The sequence below is a fragment of the Trichomonascus vanleenenianus genome (assembly GCF_965637985.1).
Source record: "Trichomonascus vanleenenianus strain CLIB 3782 genome assembly, contig: TRVA0_020S, whole genome shotgun sequence".
Taxonomy (NCBI): Eukaryota; Fungi; Ascomycota; class Dipodascomycetes; order Dipodascales; family Trichomonascaceae; genus Blastobotrys; species Blastobotrys vanleenenianus.
Window position 1 is genome coordinate 190,412 of NW_027481867.1, and position 23,773 is coordinate 214,184.

Sequence of the window (23,773 nt, forward strand, 5' to 3'; positions counted from 1 at the left end):
GAGACTATTGACTCTCATTTTGGCGTCAAGCTTGTTCCTCCGGAGAAAGTTTCCATTACCAATCCCAAAACCATCGCCGTCAATCGGCGGTGTCTCACCGTTTGGTACCAAACCATCGCTAGCAATCCGGCGTCTTAGTTGGCAATATCACGTCGTATAGCGATAGCAAGTGAGGATTGCTGCTATACAGGGGGAAATACAAATCCGTTGGCTCAATTTGTAATCTATCTATCGGGACACCGTGCCAGAGGCACCAGGGGTCATCCAATGCAGGATTTGTAATTATAAGGGTTTGAAGTAGGAAAAAGTATATAGACAATGAAAGAGCTCTGATAAATGCCTCATCACTATCGTAGCAAACCAATTGAGTATATACATAACAATGTCCAAGATTCTTTTGACTGGTGCTTCCGGGTTTCTTGCCCTTCACATCCTGGATATCCTGCTTGACAGCGGTTACCAGGTTGTGGCGACCATTCGAAGCGAGAAGAAGCTCCCCCTCTTGCAACGAATTGCGGCCAACAAGAAGGGCACTTTGATTGTCGAATATGTTGCCGATAACAACGAGCCTCATGGCTACGACAAGGTGTTCCAAAAGCACCCTGATATCACCACTGTAATTCACACGGCGTCGCCCGTCTCCTATGCGACTAAAGATGCCGTGAAGGAGGCAATTGAGCCAGCCGTTAATGGAACGGTCAACGTTATGAAGGCGGCCAAGGAGCACTGTCCTCAGGTGCGTCATATTGTTTTGACGTCGTCAGTTGTATCTGTCGTTGATTTGCTCAGCCCGGAACCCGGATATACTTACACTGAGAAGGATTGGGCCAAGGTGACTGTGGAAGAAGCCACCGCACAGCCTACTCCTAAGGCGTACTTTGCTTCCAAAAAGTACGCCGAGCTTGCTGCGTGGGACTTTTTGAAGAATGAGGAGCCAAAGTTCACCTTGACCGCCATCTTGCCGTCGTATATCTGGGGGCGAATGCTGGGTGATGTCGAGTCTGTTGATGCGATTAACGAGTCGAACACTTTTATGTACAACATTCTTAAGGGCAATGTCCCACAATCGTCGTTTGCTAGCTTTGTTCACGTTCGTGATGTCGCCGAGATTCACGTCAAGGCAATCGACAACCCAAAAGCAGTCAACAAGCGGTGGTTCGCAGTCGCTGGCGATATTTTTGGTTACGATATCGTCAAGTTGGTCTCTGAATCGGGTAACGACAAGTTCAAGGCTGGACTGTCTACGACGCTGGATGGACCTTTGGATAATGAGACAAAGCAGAAGAATTCCATCAAGTATGATGTTTCCTTTTCGAACAGTGGGCATAAGCAGGACTACAGGTCTCTCGAGGAGGCCGTTTTTGATACAGTTCAATCGTTTGTCGACCTTGGACTGTGGAATTAATTGAATACAATACTTAGGATAATGTATGCGATCTTTTTATTTGTTACATCTAGCCTTAGGCAATGTAATAGGGAGTTAAATACCAGAAATTGCGAATCAGTTCAATCTCGCAAAATACAGTTACATCTCACAATAGAGTAGCGGATTATTCCTTGATCACAGTAGCATGGGCGCAAGACGTCAATTGATGAACCCAATGTATAGTCCTCGGCAGAGCTTTTGTCAAAAAAGATAGAGGGGGGTTTGGGGGTATCCCCCAACTACGGGAGCTCGAGGGCTGGCCCTCGAATGCCTCACATCCCTTTATGATACTCTTACGGAATCTGTGTAAGCGAAACAGACGAATTAATCTATTAGAGTATCGGTAGCGGCGTAAATTAAGCCTCGCAGTAGGCACGGTAAGTGGTGAAGGTGCCCTTGGTAGCCTCTAAAGAGATCTCGACGCCAGCGCCAACAAAGAAGACGCTACCGGTAGAGAAGTCCTGGGTCTCTTCGTCACCCGAGATTTTCCCTGCTCCTTCAGTGCAGACCAGGATCGAAGGCCCCGCAATTGGCTTAATGGTGGCAGTGGAGCCCTTCTGGACCTTCGACTCAAGAACTGCAAATTCAGCGATAGGTGGATCGTACAGCGTGAAGTGTGCCTTGTCGCCCGAGGCCCGCTCAAACGGCTGGGGCTGCATCTTCTGCTCCATCACGGGGGCGTATGAGTAGGTCAGCATGTCGACAAGGTTCTTGACGTCCTTGAACTTTGGAGTGAACCCGGCCCGCACCACGTTATCGGACGCAGCCATGCACTCAATGATATCGCCCGAGATGTAGGCGTGTGGGTCCTTGGCACGCAAGAACATGGCCTCGCCAGGAACGAGTCTTACGTAGTTCAGCAGCAGACCTCCGCAGAACAGGCCAATGTCGTTTGGGAACTGCTCGTTGAGTCTAATAATAAGCTGAGCAAGCTCTGGCCCGCCGGCAGATCCGCCAAAGGTCAGTTGTTCCTCCCTAGCCCGCTCTACAAGTCGCTTCGCCGCGTCCTCTACCTTTGCAGCATCGCTGTTCATGAGCTTACCAAAAAGCGCCTGGAGGGCCTTGCGGTTCCTCTTATCCTCATCAGTGCCTTCCAACGCGTGCTCCTGCCCTGTTACGGCCACCTTGAAGCTCTCAGCCTCCTTTACGGTTACAAGTTCTACGAGTTCCGGAACAGTGTTAAGGAACTCAATAATCTGCTCGAGCGGCCGGAACCCACAGAATCCCTCGAACTCCGTCACAGCGATAGCCATCTCGGGCTTGTGGTTCGCATCAGGGTAGTTCTTGGGGTCACTCTTGTGCAGAATGGCTCCCAGAGTCTTGTCCGGGTGGGCCTGGATCGACAAAGCCTTGCGAATCGAGAGCACCTTGAACAGATAGGGCAATTCGCCGCCGCCAAACTTAGCGGCGACCGAGTCATCCAGCAGTTCTGGCTTATCGGCGACAATCTCCCGCAGACTCTGGCCCGTGGTCTTGTTCTTGGACGGCACAGACGGGTGGGTGCCCATCCACAGCTCGGCATATGGCTTGTTCTCGTCAATTGAGAAGGATGGGTCGGCCTGAGCCGCAAACTGTGCTACTGAGGAAGCCTTTCCAAGCTTTCCTGCCCTCCCCAGTTAGCATATATGATGTCTTCGGATAAACTAATTTTTCCGATCACTTACCCCAGTCGTAGGACTGGACGCCTAAACCACCAAGTTAGACACTTTACCAAACCTTGGAGCCAATTGGACTTACCGCAAATAAGAGGGAACACTTTATTCGACATTATTCACTGACAATCGATCGGTCGCGATTGGATAAGGCTGGGAGGATTGATATTAAGGAGATACACGGTGTTAAGTACGTGACATTCTGCGGGCGCGTCCCACCTCCGTCGTACGACATCAAGATCGCGTCCTACGACCCAAGAAAGTGGCATATTCCATGAGTAACCCTGGTATTTATATATATTGTCGGTTATAGGACCAGTACTTAGGGACTAGGGTTCCATATTGTCGGTTGTAGGTAGTGGATTGTAGTAAGAGAAAGTCGTAGAACGTAGAATGTCTGCTCCTGGAGCGCGAAAGCGCGTGATTCGACCTCTGAGCGTTGTGCCCTCGGAGTACGTCGAGACGCAAAATGGCAATCGCATTTCCAAGCGGAGTCGTGTCCAGGGTGCGTCGTATATTGTTTTGGGCGGCAAGTCGACCATTGAGAGCGGGGCTGCCGTGCGAGGAGACCTTCATCGTGCCGATTCCAAGACAATCATCGCTATTGGGCGGTACTGCTATCTCGGCAAGGATTGTTCGATTGTTCCGCCGCATCGCAAGGCTGGAGAGAAGACATACTATCCGGTTAAAATTGGTTCATATGTGCAGATAGGCGAGGGCACAATGTGTGAGGCGGCTTCAATAGGCAATTGTGTCGTGATTGGTAGGAATTGTACGATTGGCAAGTTTGCTATTATCAAGGACTGTGTGAAGATTGCGGACGATACAGTGATCCCGCCGTATGCTGTTGTTGCGCCGTTTTCAGCTGTGTCAGGGGTGCCTCCGGGCCAGGTTATAAATGAGCTTCCGGAGTCAGCAGAAGATGTGTTGGAGCTAGATGCGCGACGGATCTATTCAGGCATTGAGTTGAACGAGAGGCCATTTGAGCCATTACAATAGAACTGTGTATATTATTATTTGATGCTTTAATTATTCATCGATCTCCGCGTCAGCGGAGCCCTAGGGGGGTTCGGCAATTATGCTACCGGTAGCTCCAATAGTGTACAGTTTCATTATATCGCAATTTGCTACGTAAATAAATTACGGCACTTGTGTTATCATGAGAATCTTTAGCCCATTGCTGTTACCGATCATTATTTAGATCGCTACATACCATCTACCGGCACCATTTCGACAGTCTTTTCTTCTTTTTACATTTGAGCTATAGCCAATATATTATCATACTTCTATAACTTTGAAATTGACTCTAAATAGTGAAAGATCAACGATTCACAGACTGCTTGTGGTATACTAGTAAAAAAGATCAAACATTATTATTAAGACTAGACGTACAAATCACAACTTCATCAACCACATCGACGCACACCCACCTCGCTTTCTATGGGAAAAGATTAATTAATAAAAGACAAAAAAAATGTAAAACGACGTAACAACCATTAGAACAAAGCAAAACCAAAATACGAAGAGGGCCAAATTTATTTCTTCTCATCTGGAATGTTGGTGGAAAGCCATGACAAACCCTCGACGAGACCCTCTCCGGTCTTTGCCGTGGAAGCGACAACGCACCACGTTCGGCCCTTAAGCGCGTCCAGCTGGAGCTTCTCAGTGACCTCCTTGGGGTGCATCGCATCAGGCAGATCCTGCTTGTTTGCAAAGACCAGCAACAGCGCGTCTCTCATCTCTCGGTCGTTAATGATTCGATGCAGCTCCTGGCGCGCCTCGTCGATTCGGTTCCGGTCCGCCGAATCCACGACGAAAATGAGACCCTGGGTACCCGTGAAGTAATGTCTCCAAAGAGGCCGGATCTTCTCCTGTCCACCGACATCCCACACGTTGAATCGGATGTTTTTATAGGTTAGAGTCTCGACATTGAATCCCACAGTTGGAACGGTGGATATTCTATCAAAATGTTAGCCCGCCATGAATTTTTCCAGCAGTTATAAAATGCTTACCCCTGGTTCAGCTTAAGCTTGTATAGAATGGTCGTCTTGCCCGCGGCATCGAGACCCAGCATGAGAATTCTACCGCATGTTAGTGAAAAAATACTCCCCCTGAAAACGCTACATGAGGGTTGTCGTACCTAATCTCACGATTGCCGAACAGTTTCGACTAGAGCTGGTTAGTAAATTTACAATTGCACCGGCCCGAGGAGTAACACGTACCATGATTTTCGACATTGACATCCCCATCTTTGATTGTGTGTAGTAATTCGACAAATGGATAGAGAAGAGAGAAGGTTTACGGCAAAGGGTGAAGGCTGAAAAACCCGTGTTCGCTGAATCCTAAATAAATTTCAAACCTTAGTTCTTGGTGCAATCGACCCGATTCGAACAGCGTCGTTTAGTTTTTCAGATGAGATATATCTCGTGTAAAAAAAAAAAATAGGTCTGCAAGTGAGTAAAGAAAAATAAGGGGGGAAATACTTGTATGCAGCAGGCCCTGCCCTGCTGGCTCTAAGTGGGCGATATTACGAGCCAGGGACGTTCACGTCCTGGCATTGCATATATCACACATTTGATCCACTAAACGGCCGCCGACATTTTTAAGGGGGTCCACACCACGTCAACTCTTCGGGAATCCACCCGAACCCTACACATCCCTGGATTGTTGCCTCAGACCACCGAAAACAGTTGATCCATATTGATGTTATTTGATGTGATCTATTTTTTATTTTATTTTATTTTATGTCTGCATAGTCATTTATTCGTGCTTAAGGGGTATAACCGTTCTGCATATGGTAAACTTTTATCTTCCCCGGACAGGGTGCATTGGACATCATCCCACGAATTCCATACAGAGGTTGTGATTCAGAATGTATAGTAGAATAGAGGTAGAATACAGATGTAGTAGAATAAAGATGTAGTAAAGGAGGCTGTAGAATAAGGGTAAAGACGGAGTTAGGCTGGTTTGGCGTAGGTCGTGGGAAAGACTCCGGACATGGCATTGAGCTCCCCTTCCGTCCACCCATCTCCCTGATCCTCTGTTACGACGGCTATCTTGTCCCCTGCGCGAATTGTCAGCTCATCGGCTCCCTGGGCATCATAATCATAAAGCGCAATCATATACTTGACGCGCTTCGCACCGCGCTTCGGGGCGACTGCGGGTCCCTTCTTCTTCGACGCCGCGTTTCCGCCAGCCCCTGCCGTGCTGTTTTCGCCCGCGAAGGAGCCTGGAGACATCTCAATGTATGCTGCAGGTACTAACCCCGTCTGTGAGCCTATCTGAGCACTGACCCAGCCAGACCCGTCGTCGGGTTCAAGCACCGTCATTTGCTGGCCCTCGCTCAGCGAGAGCTCGTCATCCCCTTGCGCCGTGTATGCGTAGAGCGCCTTGGCTGTAGGCTTCGCCGGGGTGACCACCTTCTTGGACTTGCGCCGGCCTACCAGCGAAGAAAGGAAGCTTGTAGCATGGTGGCCCGCACCAACTGCCGAGACGTTCCCGCTAGAGTGGTGCGACGAAGCCATCGATACCCGCGTGCTTGTTCTCTCTAGCGAATGGTGGCTGCTATGGTCGTCTCCACCATTCCCATTAGTAGTATTAGTAGTAGCAGCAGGAAGAGTCTTCTTGTGCCGTAGTTTGCCAAACAGCCCGCCTCGCTTCTTTACTTGAGGCAGGGGCAGCGAACTCAAATCACGCCCATTGGCCGCCACTTCTATCGTCTCTACCTCCACCTGCTGTACCAGTCTCGCCGTATCAAACGTAGTCAGCGTCTGAAGCGCACTTAGATGCTTTCCAATAAGCTGCATGTACGCATTAGACTTGAGCGCAGGGTCAATCGTCTTCTTCTCCTCGAGAATAGCCTTTAGAGTGTCAAACTTTTGCTGGGTCGCCGCCGTCTGGTCGTGGAGCCTTGTGTTTGCCTCGTGGAGCATCTGGTGCAAGAACTGCAGAGCCTGGTCGTTTGTAATCATCTTCTCATCGTCGTGCCAGATTGAACTCGGCTCGTAATGGAAGTCCGCGGGCTCAGTCCATTGCTCCATGTTATGCTTTACAAACATGGCCGAGTCCAAGCTCGGCTTGTTCTGCTCTACGATTCCAGTCATGGCATCTAATTCGCTATCGCACTTCTTGAGGCACGCCTTTTCCAATTGCACCGCCTGCTTCCACAACCCATTGAGCATCGTGACACGAGCCTCGTTCAGCTGCTGCAGTCCGTCTAACAATTCCGGCACGTCCTCATGGTAGTACTTCTCCTTGAGCCGGTTCGCTACATTGAGCTTAATGAGATAGACATTCTTGTGGTTGTTCATGTCCCCCTCCTTTTGTTCCATCTTGCGTGACGCCTTCTCCTTGGACTTATCAAAGCTCTTGGACGCCTTCATGCGCTGACTCTCCATAGTCTGGCACGCGCTGTCGTATGCGCCTTTCGCCTTCTTCAGCTCGCCATAGTAGTTGTCCCGGTCCTCGATGAGCTTTTCGTTATACTGGCCGTACCGCTTACGCAGCTCTTCGAACCGCAGCCCCACTCCGTGCACCTGATCAGCTACCTGGAGGCTCAGCTCGTTAGCCAGCCTCTGGCGCTCTTTGCCCATCTGTTCCGTCTCGTTGAGGATTTCCGTCCACGCTACCAGCGATGCATTTTCTAGCGACCCGGGGGTCACCTTGGGGTGGTCTCCGACGCTCATGTTGGTGGATACCTTGGCCTTCTTCTCAAAGTACTTGGCGGTGAGCGCCGTAAGCTTGCTCGCGTACTCCTTCTCAATTGTCGCCCGCTCGCGGTAGAAGCTTGTCACATCATCCATGAATTTGATGCCATTGCTCACCTAACCGGTTAGCCTGTCCAAAATCCTCCTTGGGTTTACGTGGTGGTTTTTTGGCTTACCCAGTTGTCGGTCGGTTTGTACCCGTCCTAAAGTTCAGTTAGTTACTCAATTTAGTCGCACTTAGTCGGTTCAAACTCACCTTAAGCTCGTCGCCGATGCTAACCTGAATAGGCCCGCTCATTGCTTTCGCTTTTGTCTATTCCGAACGTCCAGCAGCCAGGGCTCACGTACTGTCCTGCGAGGTGTTGCAACGGGACCCACTCCGCCTCCGCAGTTTCACCTATATTTGATCATATTAGTGTTAATTCATTTGAGTAGCGGCATTATATATATAATAATTGTACATTGCCAGTGTAATTAAATAAATACTGCTACAATTAATTGGCCAATTGATAAAATACATGCATTACATGGTAATTAACTAATTTGCTAGTTGTATTTCGATTATCTAGCTAGGCTTGGGGGTTTGGGAACGAGCTCCTTTTTCGAAGTGGCCGGCATGGGGGGTGCTTATTGGGGCAGCAATTACGGAGTTAATAATTATTCGCATTCTTCACTAGAGTTTAACACTGGCCTGGGTATTATCGCTAGCAGTACACTGTAGGGCATATGTACATCACCTTGCGGAGGTAGATCTTGCATAGAATATGCATGGCAGATCGCCGAGTTACTGTGTTGGGCATCTGTTTAATTGTAGTTCCTAAGTTTGTGCATCGTGAAGTTACGTGAAATTATGTACATTATGATTGGTTTAAATTTTATCGTTAGTTTGTTAGTGTCGCGGCCGTCCATTCATTAAAATTTAGCACGCCAGGATAACCTAACTCCAGCGAGAGAAAGACTACGCGGTCCCTGTATTTTGGGCGCTAAATTCGGCCGAATAACTAAGATTGTGGATTTTGGTTATGTTAATTGCATTAAGAGCCGTCAATGTCCTGGCCAGAGTCTCTCGCTATTTGTGGCTGAGGAATGTACCGTTGGATAGGCGTGAATTCTTTTTTCTTTAGCTTTTGTCTTCTGTCACGGTGGTTTGGCGAAGAATCATAGTGCTGATATTTCCACCCTTGATATAAAATTTTAATATGTATGTCCCTCGCAGTTGCATATTGGATTAAAGTTATGATAGAATTATCAATTGGTATAAGGTTTGGCGCTGGCTGGTAACTCATGTACCGTATCGTCTTTCACCTCCCGTATATTCTTACTCGAGCGGCTAAATTGTTACCAGTTACGGTATGCAGAAATTTTGAAATTCAATAAAGAAACCTAATCAAATATCATTCTAGCCAAATTAGAAATTACGGTAACATATTATTTTGTACCCGAAATTGCTTTACCACGTTACTGCAATCAATTGAATCGTTTATGAAAGATCAATGGCATATTACCAATATTTCCATTGTCATGGACAAATTTATTAAAGAATAAAAAAATCGGCTTTAGAGATGCAGTTTTTCAATATTCCGGGTCAATAAATTGGGTTCGGCACGCGACGCCGCTGCATATGAGCCGCACATGGACGGGGTTTAATACAACGGAGTTCCGATGGGGACGCCAACACAGAAAAATCGGCTCAAAAACGCTGTTTTTGCACGATCTGAACGCCAAACACGTCCTCTGAACGAATCGTTATTAGCAATGTCTGGTAAGTGTGGAGGTCAGCAGTAAACGAAGGGCGAGCCATTCCTGCGGCAGCCATTTTTTTTGCGTGTTTCCGTCAAGAGCTAACATTGAGGGATATAGTCGACTTCCAAAACCTTGCCAGTATGTGCCCCCATTACGCGAACCATCAACAAAGGTGAAGAACAGGGAATTGAGTTCCTAGCAGTTCTTCTTGTGTCTTGTAGTGGCTGACGGTTCTTTTTGTGCTGTTGTGGTGGTTGTGAGAGAGGCTAACAATGTTGTAGAGCAGTTCTGCGACTTCTACTATAACCAGTTCGACGCTGATCGTTCTCAGCTGGGTAACCTCTACGTAAGTAGGAGAAAAGCCGCTCCTCGAGTACCTGATCTGATTGCTAACATCGACTGTGTAGCGAGAGAGCTCCATGCTGACCTTCGAGCAGACCCAGGTCCAGGGTTCTGCTGCGATCATTGAGAAGCTGGCCTCCATGCCATTCCAGAAGGTTGCCCACCGAATCTCCACTCTGGATGCCCAGCCAGCCTCGCCAAACAGCGGTGATGTCATTGTCATGGTTACTGGTGAGCTCCTGATTGACGACGAGCAGCGACCACAGCGATACTCCCAGGTGTTCCACTTGCTGCCGGACAATGGCTCCTACTATGTCTTCAACGACATTTTCCGACTTGTCTATGCTTAGATGTAGCAAATTGATTCTCCTCGATTCATATATCAATTGTAAAACTACGGTATTATGTGAAGCTACGAGTAAGGACGAAGGTTGATATAGGCGCATAAGTACCTGCTAAATAACTGAAGCGAATCTCCGCGTAGCGGAGCCATGGGAGCTCGAGGGCTGGCCCTCGAAAAAACCGCATCAGCTACATATGGAAATGCTTTACATATCCCGTAAGGTCCCCCTGGGCCAGAATGGTCAAAGTTGGGACGGCGGACCACCTCCACCATCACCCAACACCGCCCTGTTAAACACCTCCACACACCACCAGGTACACTGGACAGCATATATAATTGAAGCATTTCGAAAGAAACCAGGCAAGAGCGAAACACAATGTCTGACGAGGAATTCAGCAGCGGACCTGAAGTACCGCCAAGACCAGGATCTAGTGGCTCAAGTGCAACGGAGGTGAGTATTAAGGGTAGAAACAGTGCCAGCTAACGGCGTTTGATCTCAGGGATCCATTCCAGTTGTGCCAAGTCGCCCAGGGAAAGCCAATGAAAGCATTCCAGTTACTTCTGAAAGACCACGGGATACCGTTAGAGATGAAAGTTTGCCAAGGGTGCCCCAAAGAGTGGTGCCAGAGGACAAAGCAGGGGATACTCCTGAGGCTCCTGCGCGACCAGTGGCATCACCGGCCATTCCGGAGCGGCCACGAGGCTCGGCTGCAGGAGGGTCAGTGAATGGGGAGGAGTTTTTAAAAGCTGAGTCACCATCAATTCCTCGAAGACCGTCCCCGTCAATTCCAGAGAGACCTGTCAAGTCTGGTTCTCCCGCAGTTCCGGTAAGGCCAATCAGGACTGAGTCTCCATCAATTCCGGAGAGGCCAATTAGCACTGAGTCTCCATCAATTCCGGATAGACCAACCAAGACTGAGTCTCCATCAATTTCTGAGAGACCTGTTAGGACGGAGTCCCCGTCGATTCTAGAGAGACCTGTTAGGACGGAGTCCCCTTCGATTCCAGAGAGACCTATTAAGACTGAGTCCCCTTCAATTCCGGAGAGACCTATTAAGACTGAGTCCCCTTCAATTCCGGAGAGACCTGCAAAAGTCGAGTCTCCAGCGATTCCTGATAGACCGTCCAATGCCGCGTCTCCATCTATTCCTGAACGCCCAGCAAAGGTTGAGACTCCATCTATTCCGGAAAGGCCATCGAGCGCCAACTCTCTTCCAATTCCAGAGCGACCAGTCAGGGCTCATTCTCCATTGATTCCAGAGAGGCCTGTGAAGGCTAACTCTCCATTGATTCCGGATAGGCCTGTAAATGCAGAGGCTCCTTCAGCACCGGCAATTCCAGGAAAGAACGAAAGCCCACCTGAACCTCAGGCCCCCAGGGACGGCATTTCCGAGGCTCCAGAAAAACTAAATAGGGAGATGACTCCTAGCCCTGAGCCAGTCGAACCAGAAGTTGTGGAAGTATCAGATGAGGTGGAGATTCCAGACCGGCCAACCAAGGTAGAGTCTCCATCTATTCCAGATCGTCCGGCCAAGGTAGCGTCTCCGTTTATTCCTGACCGCCCAGCCAAGGCTGAATCTCCATCAATCCCAGATCGCCCTGTAAGGGTAGAATCGCCTTCTATACCGGATCGTCCAACAAGGGTTGAGTCTCCTATTGCTGACCAACCAGCCAAGGTTGATAAGGACGAATCTGCAGATGTGGAGGTTATCGACCTCACTGAGTCTAACCCAGAAGTAATCACTATTGACGATGATGAAGACACTTTCGGCGCTAGTAGTGAGGCCGAAATCAGGAGGGAAGAAGAAGAAGACTTAGAAGAGTTTGATTTCGTTGCGCAGAAAGGCCCAGAGATTGAAATGCCTGAGGAGCAGCCACTTAAGGAGTCTACAGTGGAGATTAAGAAGGAAGACGCGATTGAGTCTCCGGTCGAGATCAGATCGGAAGACAATTCCGTTGAAATTCAGTCCAACGATTCTCAGGTTGATGTTACTATAGCATCTACGGAAGGGGAAGATGAAAAGGAGGACTTTGACTTTGTCAATCCATCCTCTCCAGCTAATCTAAAAGCTACCAAAGAGGCTCAGAAGAGCGAAGATTATACGACTACAGAAGAAGTTGGGCCAACCAAGTCTTTAACTGAGGAGATTGAGCCGACCAAGAAAAAGTCTCCCGAACCCACGGAAGTTAGCCCTACTAGATCTGCGGAACCTGAGGCAGTTGAAGAAATTGAACCAGTCAAAGTTGTAGAGCCAACGAAGATGGCTGAAGACACTGTAATCAAGCCCGTGGAGGAAGAGGTTGCGCCCGCTGAGAAGGAGAAAGAGGCTACTCGCGCTGAGAAAGTTGAAGAGACCGCTGAACCAGATGAGAAACAGGTTGCAGACAACTTCGACAACAAGGAGGGTGCTGCATCTGAAGCACCCAGGGTCCGTCCAACCGTCCCTGCGCGTCCCAAGACAAAGCCGGCACCACCGCCAAAGCCCAAGAACTTGCCTGTCGGTTCTAAGATTGGGGCTCTGCAGGCATCTCTATTTAGCGATCTCAGCCAGGTCATAAACAGCGGTTTCCGGGCGCCTCCGCAGCCTCCAAAGAAGCCAGAGTCGAGACCGAAGAAGCCCCAGGCCGAGGAGACCACTTCCAAGGAAGAAGAGAGTGATGACGAGGAAGGCGGTGCACCACCAGTAAAGAGCGAGAGGCTGGCGTCCCTATCTGCATCGCGGCCAAGAGCCCGGGGTCCAAAACGCCGACTCCCAACTGCTGCCAAGACTGAGTGGACTACTAATGTTACGGATGTTTGGGAATATCGTGTTAACGTGACAGGGGGAGCAAACGGCGCCAATGCGAAGACTGCGAGCCTAGAGGAGGAGAAGAAGGACAAGGAGGAGCCTAGTGATAAGGCCATCGAGCTAACTGAGACGGCTGAGACCGAAAAGCCGGAACCAATTGATAAGGGTGAGACCGAAGAGCCGGGAGCAACTGACATAGAAAAACCAGTTGAAAAGGCTGACATTGAAGAGCCAACTTATACTGAAGAGCCATCAAGTGAAGAATCGGCTTACACTGGAGAGCCAACTTACATTGAAGAACCAACAACTGAAGAATTAGCTTACATTGGAGAACCAACGGAGAAGGCTGACATTGAAGACCGAACTTACATTGAAGAATCAACTGAGAGCGCTAATATTGAAGAACCAACTGAGAACGCTGACATTGAAGAACCAACTGAAAAGCCAACTGAGAACGCTGATACTGAAGAACCAATGAAGAAGGCTGATATTCAAGAACCAACTGGGAAGGCCGACATTGAAAAGCCAGCGAAGGAGGCCGACCGTGAAGAATCAACTGGAAAGGTTGACAAGGAAGAACGGACTGGGAAGGATGACATTGAAGATCCGGTACTGAAGCCAATTGAACAAACGGCTGACAGTGACGATGATGATATTAACGTATAATTATGAGATATAATAGATCGTGAAAAGATTTTTTTGTGATCAACGAGATCAACGAGCCTGAAAGAGCTCAGGAGAAACAAAACGGGTGCTAACGACAAGGATTCCAGTGCTAATAAGGCTAATACGAATGACTCAACCGACACAAACAAAAACCTAACGCCTGAAGCGAACGCGGATATTATTAGCATTTCCAATACTAGCAGTAGTCAATCGACTACTCCTGCAGACCTGGTAATGACGCTGTGGAATCCTATCAATAAACTGACATTTGAAGATGGCTTTCATCTGCACAGCGTAACAGCCGATCACCACGATATTCAGGAGGACCTTCCCTCTCGAGAGAAATAAATTCAGTGGCTGTGTAGCCCATCCGAAGCTACACCGGACTATTCTGAGATCAGCAGCATATTCTACCTGCTAAATAAACCAAACCTACAATGCGTACTGTACATATTGAGCACACCTATTGGCTCATGGGTGAGCCGCCCGCCCCCTCGGAGTTCTGTAAGTTGCGCACCTCACGCAGTATGATACAATGCGTCTTTTGGTACCTTGCAGCGATGGGGGCCCTTGAAACACGACCATGTAACAGAGGTTATTTACGAAGTGACTCTGGCCTTGTACTACACCAATCTATCTTCAGGTGGTAAAACGGGCGAAAAATCCGCCAAATCTACGTCAATCTAACGGAATGCCAATGAGATGCACTGCCACGGTTAACAGCCAAGCCCGCCAAGAATCAAGCAATTAACTCAACTCAGGGGGAAGCAGGGTGCGCGCGCGCCCCAGATGCGAGAGACTCTGCAAAGAAAAAAAAGAAAGTTTCCGTGCGTTAGGCAACCCAGGCATTTGGACTCTGGGCTCTTTATACCCTTCGTTAAATCCCCTTGGCTGGGTCTCTTGGCCTGTGTTTCGTGGAGCTGCTGACTTAAAAACCCCTCCAGATCCACGTTTGAGGTGCTTTCACTTTTTTCCTCACCTTCGTTAGGCCAACTGTTTGTCATTCGTTATCAGGGGTTGGGAACTCAAAGATGAAATTTTCCACCATTGCGGCCGGTGCGGCTGTTGCAGCCACAGCTAGTGCGGCGCTCAAGCCGATTGAGATTAAGGGTAACGCCTTCTACCCACAAGGTAGCGACACGCGGTTCTACATCCGCGGAGTTGACTACCAGCCAGGTGGCGCGTCCAAGTTCATTGACCCACTGGCGGATGAGGATACCTGCTCGCGGGATATCAGGTACTTCAAGGAGCTCGGAATCAACACGGTGCGGGTCTATTCTGTCGAGAACGATAAGAGCCACGACAAGTGCATGCAGCTGCTGGATGACGCTGGTATCTACCTTATTCTCGACGTGAACAATGCTGCTAAGAACTCAATTAACCGTGCCAACCCAGCTCCCTCGTACAATGCGGCCTATCTCCAGACCGTGTTTGCGACAATTGACGCGTTCAAGGGCTACGATAACGTTCTGGGCTTCTTTGCTGCCAACGAAGTGATCAACTCGGCCAACACGACCTCAGCTGCCCCGTACGTCAAGGCCGTAGTGAGGGATATGAAGGCGTATATCAAGAAGCAGTGCAAGCGAAAGATCCCCGTGGGCTACTCTGCCGCGGACGTTTCTGAGAACCGATGGGAGCAGATGCAGTACTTCAATTGCGGCGAGGAGGACGATGCGCGGCTAGACATGTTCGGCATGAACGACTACTCCTGGTGCGGCGACTCCTCTTTCACCGTCTCAGGCTACAGCGCCAAGGTAAAGCAGTATTCCAACTACTCAATTCCACTCTTCATGTCCGAGTTCGGCTGCAACCAGGTGCGACCACGAAAGTTCACCGAGATTGAGGCTATCTACTCCGACGAGATGTCTTCTGTCTTCTCTGGCGGCTTGGTCTACGAATACTCTGAGGAGGGCTCCAACTACGGCCTGGTTCAGCTTGATGGTAACAATGTCAAGACTCTGCAGGACTTTGACACCCTCAAGGCCATGTACTCCAAGGTGAAGGACCCGTCTGGCGACGGCGGCGCCTCGACTGACAAGACGCCGTCTACGTGCCCAGCTTACAACAAGGATGAGTGGGACGTTAAGACCACCAAGCTGCCAACTATACCGGAAAAGGCTAAGAAGTACCTGGAGTCAGGCGCCGGTAAGCCTCTGGGCACCAACGCTCCGTTCACCCAAAACGGCGATGGCGAGAAAAACAGCCCCTTTGACGATGACGATTCTTCTGACGTTGACAGTGCCTCCTCCTCTGGCTCCTCCTCTTCCTCCTCTGCTTCTTCCACTCATTCCAAGGGCGCTGCGGCTGGTGTCATGGTCCCATCCCTCTTTAGCTCGGTCGTCATTGCCCCAGCTATCGTCTTGACTGCCTCCTTCTTCTTTGGCGCAGCCCTTCTGTAATCAGCATTATGTACATTCCTCGTACTATCCTCTCATTAAACTATCCATCAATTGATCTATTTGGGGGCCAGCCCCAACCCCTCGTAGCTCCACTTCGCGGAGAATCAAATCTAGCTAACTCAGACCAGGGGGTAGCCCAGTCTACTTGGGGGCCAGCCCCCAAACCCCCTTAGCTCCGCTGCGCGGAGAACCAAATACACTAGCTAAACCTCCGCGAAGCGGAGCTCCAGGGGGGTTTGGGGGGACTGGTCCCCCCAAGATCACTCGAAGGGCTCGCCAACCCCCCCTGGCTCCGCTACGCGAAGGGACGCGTAAAGTTGATCTCTTATCTTATCGCGGGGGGTTTCCCCCTGGTTTTTGGCGTAGGATCACGTGACGGAAAGGGTTTTTCGCAGTCACAATTTACGATGTTCAGCGTAGTTGTGAGGCCGGGAGCGCAGCCCGGGCAAATGCCCTTGTAAAGGGCCCAGCCGCAGTTGGGAGAGTTGCAAACATAACTTAACAGCGGTTACGCCGACTGTGTGAACTAGTTAAGGGAGGTCCCAATCAACGAAAGTGATGGAGGAGCACAACAAGGCACAGGAAGGACGAATAGTGGGCCAATTGAAACGAGAAAAAAGGGCAATGATGGGTAAAATGGTGCGTAGAGTTGAACAAAAGTACTAAAACGAGAAATTTCACCAGTGTTTAGTGATTTTTTCAATGTTTTGGCTGATGGTGGAGATTTGGTGATGTGAATGGAGGGTGCCGAGCGCACGCGCATAGGCGGGTTGGGAGGGTCGCATTTTTTCACCCCAACTCACCTCCCTCGCTTTGCCCAATTTGAAGACCCGACTGAACGCAGGAAAAAGTTTTCAACCCACAAAACGACAAGATGTCTGCCGCCAACAAGATTCTCAACAGCCAGCCAACCGAGCTCGAGCTCCAGGTTGCCAGTGCTTTCATTGATCTCGAGAACTCCTCGCCAGAGCTGAAGGCCGACCTGCGACCGGTGCAGTTCAAGTCGGTGCGAGAGTTTGAGGTGCCAGGCGGCAAGAAGGCCATCGTCATCTTCGTGCCAGTTCCATCCCTTGCCACCGTCCACAAGGTCCAGCAGCGACTTACCCGAGAGCTCGAGAAGAAGTTCTCTGACCAGCACGTTGTTTTCCTCGCTGAGCGACGAATCCTGCCAAAGCCAGGCCGACGATCCAGACAGACCCAGAAGCGACCTCGATCCCGAACTTTGACCGCTGTTCACGACAAGATCCTCGAGGACCTTGTCTACCCAACCGAGATTGTTGGCAAGCGAGTCCGACACCACGTTGGCGGCTCCAAGCTCCACAAGGTTCTCCTTGACTCCAAGGACGCCGTTTCCATTGACTACAAGCTCGAGTCCTTCCAGTCCGTCTACAACAAGCTTACCGGCAAGCAGGTCGTGTTCGAGATCCCATCTTCCCAGGGTGAGGTTTACTAAACGGTCATGATACACAAAAAATAACTTAATATATGTCTATTGGTCTCCAGTGGGTATGTGTCTAGGCGGTGCGGTATATATATGTATCCATATATGAATCTTTTTATTGAACTCCTCCGCGAAGCGGAGCCACGGGGGTTTGGGGGCTGGCCCCCAAGTAGACAACTAGTCCCTCGAATGACCCCTCCAATCACGCAAAATCGTCGCTCAATTCAAATTCAATTGGTAGCGGGATCAATAGTACCGCTGCCTCAATTGAACTGGGGGCCAGCCCCCAGACCCCCGTAGCTCCGCTTCGCGGAGGATAATAGCAAGCGATTGGTATTGATACATATACATAAATAAGGAATGGTTAGTTATTAGCGATTTCATAATCATCGTTTCATTCTAAAGGCCGAATGGCCGCGGGGCTTTTCAAGGACTCTAATGGCTTCGCCGGAAATAACGTCCTCGCTATGGGGGAGGTTTGCCATTTCGTGCATTTGCATGTCAACAAGCGAGGGTCTGGCAGGATACGGTTTGTACGAATGCGATTCGTCGACAGAGAACCGCTTGATCATGTTCGACACCGAAGAAGAAGGCGCAATGGAGTATTGGGACGGTGAGGACCTCAGTGATGGATTGCTCGTTCGTGAACTGCGCGAGGACCTAGTCGTGTACGAGTCGTAGCTCGAATCTGTGGCCATTGAATCAAAAGAGGTCATGGACCGCGATGAGGTAACAATTGAAGCATTGTCTGAAGTGGGCACCGGAGTAATTGCTCGGTGTCTGTTATTAGGCACTGCTGGCTCCGATACCACAGAATGGGCCCGTCTCTGGTTAGGCGAGGTTTCTTCCTGCTGTTGGAGTAGCTGCATTCTTGAGGTCACCACCGGCGACAACTGCTTACCTGGAGATGGGGACCGCGAAGATGACGGAGACATCCTCGGCGTTGATGCTGAGGACCGAACTTTCCTTACTGGTGACTGTTCAGGACTCGACAATGATTCGTAATGCGATGGAGCCTGCGGAGGGGGAAGTGACACGGGAGAGGCTACCAGAACGTTATTATGCGGAGAGGACCCGCCAGATGATGTCTTCTTAACCCGGGGCAAGGCCTGCTGAGAATGATAATGATGCACTGTCCGCGGCCTGTCACTTTCATAATACTGCGGCTCAAACTGCGGTGACTGGTCATATGCAGGTTGTTGTTGGAGTTGTTGCTGGTGTTGTTGCTTCGGCCGTCTTGGCTCCTGCTGGGGATGCTCATATTTCGGTTGCTGTTGCTTAGACCGTCTCGGCTCCTGTTGGAGATGCGGTGACTGGTCGTATGCCGGTTGTTGTTGCTTCGACCGTCTTGGCTCCTGCTGAGGATAGACATTTGACTCATATTGCTGAGCCGCAGGAGTCGAGGCTCGAGAACGCGGCTGAGCCTGGGGCACCACCTGGGGCCTTTGCTGTGGCCTCGCCTGGTGATTTGGAGGTGGAAGCGTCTGCGAAGACTCATAAGCGAGCTTCTGGGGGTCGGCTGGAATGTTCATAGTTGCCGCCGAGGTCTGCTGGATAAGACGAAGCAGTCCCCAGCATATGAGACCTATGGATCCCCAGACTATAGCGAACCGAGAAAAGGACGATACATAGGTGGCCCAGATATCCAGGTAATGTTCAATCCGTGGCCGGATGTGCGCCACGAGGAACCCAACGAGAATCCCCGTGAAGAAGGATGACGGAGAGGTAGGCCAGATATACGGCACAAGTACGCCAGGCAAGGTAAGCCCCATGATGCGGAAAGTCCACCAATTGAGCCTAAACACAAAATACACCTCCCCAGAACTGTCGTCGTCTTCTTCGTCTTCGTCGTCACTACCTTCTGACTGGTCGTCGTGATGGACGGTAGGACGCTGGCGTTCCTTCGAGCTGGCGGAGGCTGAGTAGGTGGAGGATGGAAAAACAACACTGGTCGACCTGCGAGGAGAACCGGACCCAGAATAATAATATGCGGGTCGACTAGAAGGGGACGGTGCGGCAGGAGTGCTGTTAATAATATGCGGAGCAAATTTTTTTTGCGTGCCCTCTGGCTCAGTGGAGGAATGCGACCAATCGCTATTACCGCCTGCGACGGAAGGCGAGGTGATGCGGCTAGTCGGGCCACTTGGCTGATTATGCGGAGGAGGAGTCGGCATGGTGCCAATACCAGCGCCGCCAGGAGAAGGGGTGCTAGGAGTAGCGGCCATGGGTTGTGGATTTTCGATCCCACTATCGCCATGCATGATGTGGATGCTCGTGGTGCTTCCTGTGCTCGCAGGGCTCGTATTGTACATACGCTTCCCCTGGTATGGGCCCATCGTCGATCGGTCTCGATCTGATCTTCCACTTGGCGGGGACGTCTCAGATTCTTCGAGGTTCGGGGTTCTGGAATTGCGAGCTTCTGGAGGGTTCAATTGAGAGTCTCGCCGTGCAGTCCGCGGTGGTGTGTCAATGCGTGGCGATATGCCGGTGGGGGAAGTGCAAATGCATGCACCTATACAACCGGAACAGCTCATGTCGGGTGGCCCTGTAGACCGGACCTCTATGCATGAGCCCGCTTTTTTTCGTGCACCGCTAGGGAGAGCCGTTTCTGCAAAGCCCGGCAAGGAAGGCGTCACACTCCGAACTGTCGTCGTTGTAGCGGGCAAATTCCAGTTCGAGTGGACTGAGGACCCAAGTTTCACGTCAGGAAGAGACCTGTGTCGGTTGTGTTGGAGCTGAGGCAGTCGTTGGAGGAGTGGTGACTTGTGCGGAGGCGGAGTCGGCACTGGATCAGGGGGGGTTAATTGGCCCATCTTGGCGGTCGAATCAGCTACAATGCCAGGTTTCAATAAAGTGCTAGGCAAAGGGGAAGATGTGTTATATTGGGTGCTGATATGGTCTTGTTCAGTGGTCTGCTTCTGATGCCGCTGTGGGTTGACAGAATGGGTCGACTGCGTGATATCCCCAACCATAGCATTGCTTGTATTTTCGATAGTCACAGTAATTTTTTCACTTATAGGATTCAGCCGCGGCGAACACTTGTAGCGTTCTTCGTTACGCTTGTGTTTAATCGCATTCAGGGGAGATTGCTCGTGAATTGAGTTTACTACGGGGTTCGCCGTATCGGTCGCAATTGATTCATAAGACAGGGTATTTAACCCCATTGCATTGACCAAGTTGTCAAATCTTCCGCGCTCGATCTTCTGTGACAGCTCATAATTGGCCTTGACGCGTTCAGTCTCCGAGGACTTCCGATATCGGTGTCGTGTCTCCACACTTTTCTCCTCCATACCTAGCCGTCTGTTCTGAAGGTTGTAGGGGGTTTCATTCCTTCCGTAGTTTGTCGCTTTATTACTGTCGCGCATGGCTCTGGGTCCAACTGCAGTGCCTCCATGCCAGCGATTTTTCGCCGTATAGTCACCACCATTCATTTTTTTTAATTATTAGGTCACCAACCGAGAGGAAAAGAAAAAAAAATTAATGCCCTTGCGTACACAAATGTTACTGTAAAATTGACGTATCCTACTGCAAGTGAAAAAAGGCGAAAAGTGAAGTGTGGAAAAATGAAAGTACATTACCACTACATATGGGGGATCCCCAGACATAGAGTTCATTTAAACTCCAAATATCTCAACACATTGCCACTTATGGGTCTTCATCCTCTTCATAGCTTTCCCTGCATTTTTGCGAAGTCTCATGTCTAGATCTCCTTTCTGTTTACATTTGTGTGGTTGAGTGGGTCAGGGGTGTCTCATTTAGTGACGCGTGGATAACGCGATATCTCATGTCCTCCATCAAAACCAGCCATTCACTTTTTGAAAAAAAAAATTAATTATTCTTCGCAGATGGTGTTCGGAAAAGTTGCCAATTTCCCCACTGGGTGCGTTAATTTTTTTTAACCCCCAGGGTTTTGGGTAGCCGTTTACGAGGTTGAGTCAGGCGTAGTTTATGTTTGAGACTTTTTCACTCCGCATAAGCCGCTTATGTGTTACCACGGTATGTGCGATATCTTTTTTAGTTTCAAATAGCTACCATAATTGATCTTTCTTACTCTGGTAATTTAGTTCAACGAAGAAGCTTCTTGGCAAATATTTATTGTTAAGATTGAATCATGCTGTCTTTTGGAGATCAGTGCTGCAGTACATACTGTATCTGGCGATAAATGTGCAAAATACCAGGTACTGTAGTCCATATATTCAATTTGACCGTATTATTCCTAGGTCTACATATACGAGAATTTAGCTTGTGCCCTACGTATGAGAAGTGTACTGCATTCGCAAATCATCCCACGCCCGAGACCTTGGTACTCCTCTCCAGCGATGACTGGCGATGAGCCGTTAAAGGATCGAGCTTCAACCAAATAATACAATGCTATTCCGATGAACCGTGCAATTGGTAGAATAATAAATACCGGTATTACCGTTATAACTGATTAAAGATCCGCTGCCTGGCGCGAAGGAGATAGTACCCGAGGTTGCAGAAATGGTCATATCTATCGAATACTACGGGTAGTCCAGGAAATTCATTCTTGGTCTTGTGCAGGGCTCAAGGAATGTATGAGTCGAATAGTACAACATGACTCAGTTGCCCATATCTTGTCAATTGAGTCAAACCAGCAGCGTTCGATCGTCACGATTTGTTGTGACCGTCTGCACACTTTGCCCAGCCCTTCCATTCTTCGTTCTGCCGGCACTGCGTATTTCCAAAACCATCAGTACTGTCAGCATATCTATGATATTCATTTATTTATCTATTCATAATATATAAGAGTGACATTCCATTGAGAGCATAAACCGCAACTCATAGCCCAATGCAAGAAAAGTCAATATTGGAGCATTAGCATCCACCACCGCTATCGCCGCCGCCGCCGCCGCCGCCGCCACCGCTATCGCCACCACCACTACCACCGCCTCCTCCTCCGCCTCCTCCACCTCCGCCGCTGCTGTCACCGCTGTATCCGCCACCACCGCTGTGGTCATGGCCGTTTCCATGATGATGCCCATGCCCACAGCCACTATACCCTCCACTGGTGTCAATTGCCGCTGTAGCAGTATATGAGTTATACCCTGTGTAGCCTGTGCTGCTACTGTTGTTGAATCCGCCTCCTCCACCTCCTCCTGTCTTTCGCGTGTTCTTGTAGGTATTAGTAGTATCCGTGTTTCTAGTTGCACTGGGTTTCTCGTTCCGATATTGATCGTACGGGTAATTGGAAGTGGCCTTAGGTCTCTTGCTCTTCGAAAAGCAGCTTCCCATTGTGAATTGATTAAATTGGCAAATTTTTTAAAAAAAATATGAATTCCAAGACCCGTATTTATACTCTCCCCAAGTGGCTGTACTGGTCATACAACGTCGAAGACGTCACCAGGCATACATCAACGTCCAAATAGATGTCAATTGCAAAAGACCGATGTAATTCCGGATGGTAGCGATAATTAATTGCGGACTCCATGTGACGTCAGGTTTAGAGATAAGCTGTCAGCCATGCGTCAGATATGCTTAAAAGCCGTTGAGGAGAAGCTGTCAGCCGCATGGATCTCATTTGTTAAATGCATTGCTTAACGGCTTTTTCAGACCGGTTATCCGGTTATCCATTTTGAAAACAGCTATTCTTCATGGCTCTACTGGCTAGTTTTCCAATCTAGTTTGCTTATATGATGTGTCATGAATATCGGACATGGGTGGGTTAACCGCACTGCAAACATTGAGGACAATTTTCAAATGGCGATTGCGTTGATGCGCCAAGATTGGACTAAACATTGTCATGTGGACCGTCTGCAAATTCTGTATGCATAAAGCATTGTTTTTAAACCTCGGATCTTCAGCCACTTGAAATGCTATCCAACTTTGACCAACTTGCGAAGAGGTGAGAACCGAGTTAGGATCCGAGAGGGGGGGGATCAGTCCCCTAAAACCACCTTACGCTCCGCCTCGCGGAGGATTCCAAACTAATCAAAGGTCATTAAAAAATATACAAGTACAAGTCTCTTAGGTCACTTTTTATCCGCCTCCATCTCCTCCCTCACCACCCTCTCCACCGCCATGCCCACCAGCGCCGCCATCCGGCGCACGCTGGCGATAGGATTCCTCGTAACTGCTCCTATTGGATGCGTTCATATTAGCGTGGTACGCGTCACTATACCCTGTGTCATCGTATTCGCTCTCACTCTTTGAGAAGCAAGAGCCCATTGTGAGTGTACAGTAGAAGGGCTGTATTCAGATCATGCGTCCTCCTGGGCGGTTTTAAATACACTGTTGGCAATCTCATT

General features: G+C 49.6%; 11 protein-coding genes across 11 annotated transcripts; 6 read left to right on the forward strand and 5 right to left on the reverse strand.

The window, feature by feature from the left end:
• Positions 1-382: 382 nt before the first annotated feature.
• Positions 383-1,405, forward strand: ARI1 (NADPH-dependent aldehyde reductase Ari1p; the record flags this gene model as incomplete). The annotated part of the gene is made up of 1 exon (XM_076685008.1): positions 383-1,405. The coding sequence occupies one exon, from the start codon at positions 383-385 to the stop codon at positions 1,403-1,405; it is 1,023 nt and encodes a 340-aa protein (XP_076540826.1).
• Positions 1,406-1,782: 377 nt separating this feature from the next.
• PMI40 (mannose-6-phosphate isomerase PMI40) lies at positions 1,783-3,194 on the reverse strand (the record flags this gene model as incomplete). The annotated part of the gene is made up of 3 exons (XM_076685009.1): positions 1,783-3,029; positions 3,091-3,111; positions 3,164-3,194. 3 exons carry the CDS (start codon positions 3,192-3,194, stop codon positions 1,783-1,785), a joined length of 1,299 nt encoding a protein of 432 aa, XP_076540827.1.
• Positions 3,195-3,471: 277 nt separating this feature from the next.
• TRVA0_020S02190 (dynactin subunit 5) lies at positions 3,472-4,077 on the forward strand (the record flags this gene model as incomplete). Its single annotated transcript, XM_076685010.1, has 1 exon — positions 3,472-4,077. One exon carries the CDS (start codon positions 3,472-3,474, stop codon positions 4,075-4,077), a length of 606 nt encoding a protein of 201 aa, XP_076540828.1.
• A 536-nt stretch (positions 4,078-4,613) lies between these two features.
• Positions 4,614-5,327, reverse strand: ARF3 (Arf family GTPase ARF3; the record flags this gene model as incomplete). Its single annotated transcript, XM_076685011.1, has 4 exons — positions 4,614-5,037; positions 5,091-5,159; positions 5,219-5,247; positions 5,301-5,327. 4 exons carry the CDS (start codon positions 5,325-5,327, stop codon positions 4,614-4,616), a joined length of 549 nt encoding a protein of 182 aa, XP_076540829.1.
• Positions 5,328-6,035: 708 nt separating this feature from the next.
• On the reverse strand, positions 6,036-8,082 carry BZZ1 (Bzz1p; the record flags this gene model as incomplete). The annotated part of the gene is made up of 3 exons (XM_076685012.1): positions 6,036-7,901; positions 7,961-7,987; positions 8,041-8,082. The coding sequence occupies 3 exons, from the start codon at positions 8,080-8,082 to the stop codon at positions 6,036-6,038; spliced, it is 1,935 nt and encodes a 644-aa protein (XP_076540830.1).
• A 1,457-nt stretch (positions 8,083-9,539) lies between these two features.
• NTF2 (Ran GTPase-binding protein NTF2) lies at positions 9,540-10,219 on the forward strand (the record flags this gene model as incomplete). The annotated part of the gene is made up of 4 exons (XM_076685013.1): positions 9,540-9,546; positions 9,645-9,665; positions 9,809-9,873; positions 9,935-10,219. The coding sequence occupies 4 exons, from the start codon at positions 9,540-9,542 to the stop codon at positions 10,217-10,219; spliced, it is 378 nt and encodes a 125-aa protein (XP_076540831.1).
• A 369-nt stretch (positions 10,220-10,588) lies between these two features.
• Positions 10,589-13,667, forward strand: TRVA0_020S02278 (uncharacterized protein; the record flags this gene model as incomplete). Its single annotated transcript, XM_076685014.1, has 2 exons — positions 10,589-10,663; positions 10,713-13,667. The coding sequence occupies 2 exons, from the start codon at positions 10,589-10,591 to the stop codon at positions 13,665-13,667; spliced, it is 3,030 nt and encodes a 1,009-aa protein (XP_076540832.1).
• Positions 13,668-14,698: 1,031 nt separating this feature from the next.
• GAS5 (1,3-beta-glucanosyltransferase) lies at positions 14,699-16,066 on the forward strand (the record flags this gene model as incomplete). The annotated part of the gene is made up of 1 exon (XM_076685015.1): positions 14,699-16,066. The coding sequence occupies one exon, from the start codon at positions 14,699-14,701 to the stop codon at positions 16,064-16,066; it is 1,368 nt and encodes a 455-aa protein (XP_076540833.1).
• An 874-nt stretch (positions 16,067-16,940) lies between these two features.
• On the forward strand, positions 16,941-17,519 carry RPS7A (eS7 family ribosomal protein; the record flags this gene model as incomplete). The annotated part of the gene is made up of 1 exon (XM_076685016.1): positions 16,941-17,519. The coding sequence occupies one exon, from the start codon at positions 16,941-16,943 to the stop codon at positions 17,517-17,519; it is 579 nt and encodes a 192-aa protein (XP_076540834.1).
• Positions 17,520-17,893: 374 nt separating this feature from the next.
• TRVA0_020S02344 (uncharacterized protein) lies at positions 17,894-20,938 on the reverse strand (the record flags this gene model as incomplete). Its single annotated transcript, XM_076685017.1, has 1 exon — positions 17,894-20,938. The coding sequence occupies one exon, from the start codon at positions 20,936-20,938 to the stop codon at positions 17,894-17,896; it is 3,045 nt and encodes a 1,014-aa protein (XP_076540835.1).
• A 1,405-nt stretch (positions 20,939-22,343) lies between these two features.
• Positions 22,344-22,760, reverse strand: TRVA0_020S02366 (uncharacterized protein; the record flags this gene model as incomplete). Its single annotated transcript, XM_076685018.1, has 1 exon — positions 22,344-22,760. One exon carries the CDS (start codon positions 22,758-22,760, stop codon positions 22,344-22,346), a length of 417 nt encoding a protein of 138 aa, XP_076540836.1.
• Positions 22,761-23,773: the final 1,013 nt, after the last annotated feature.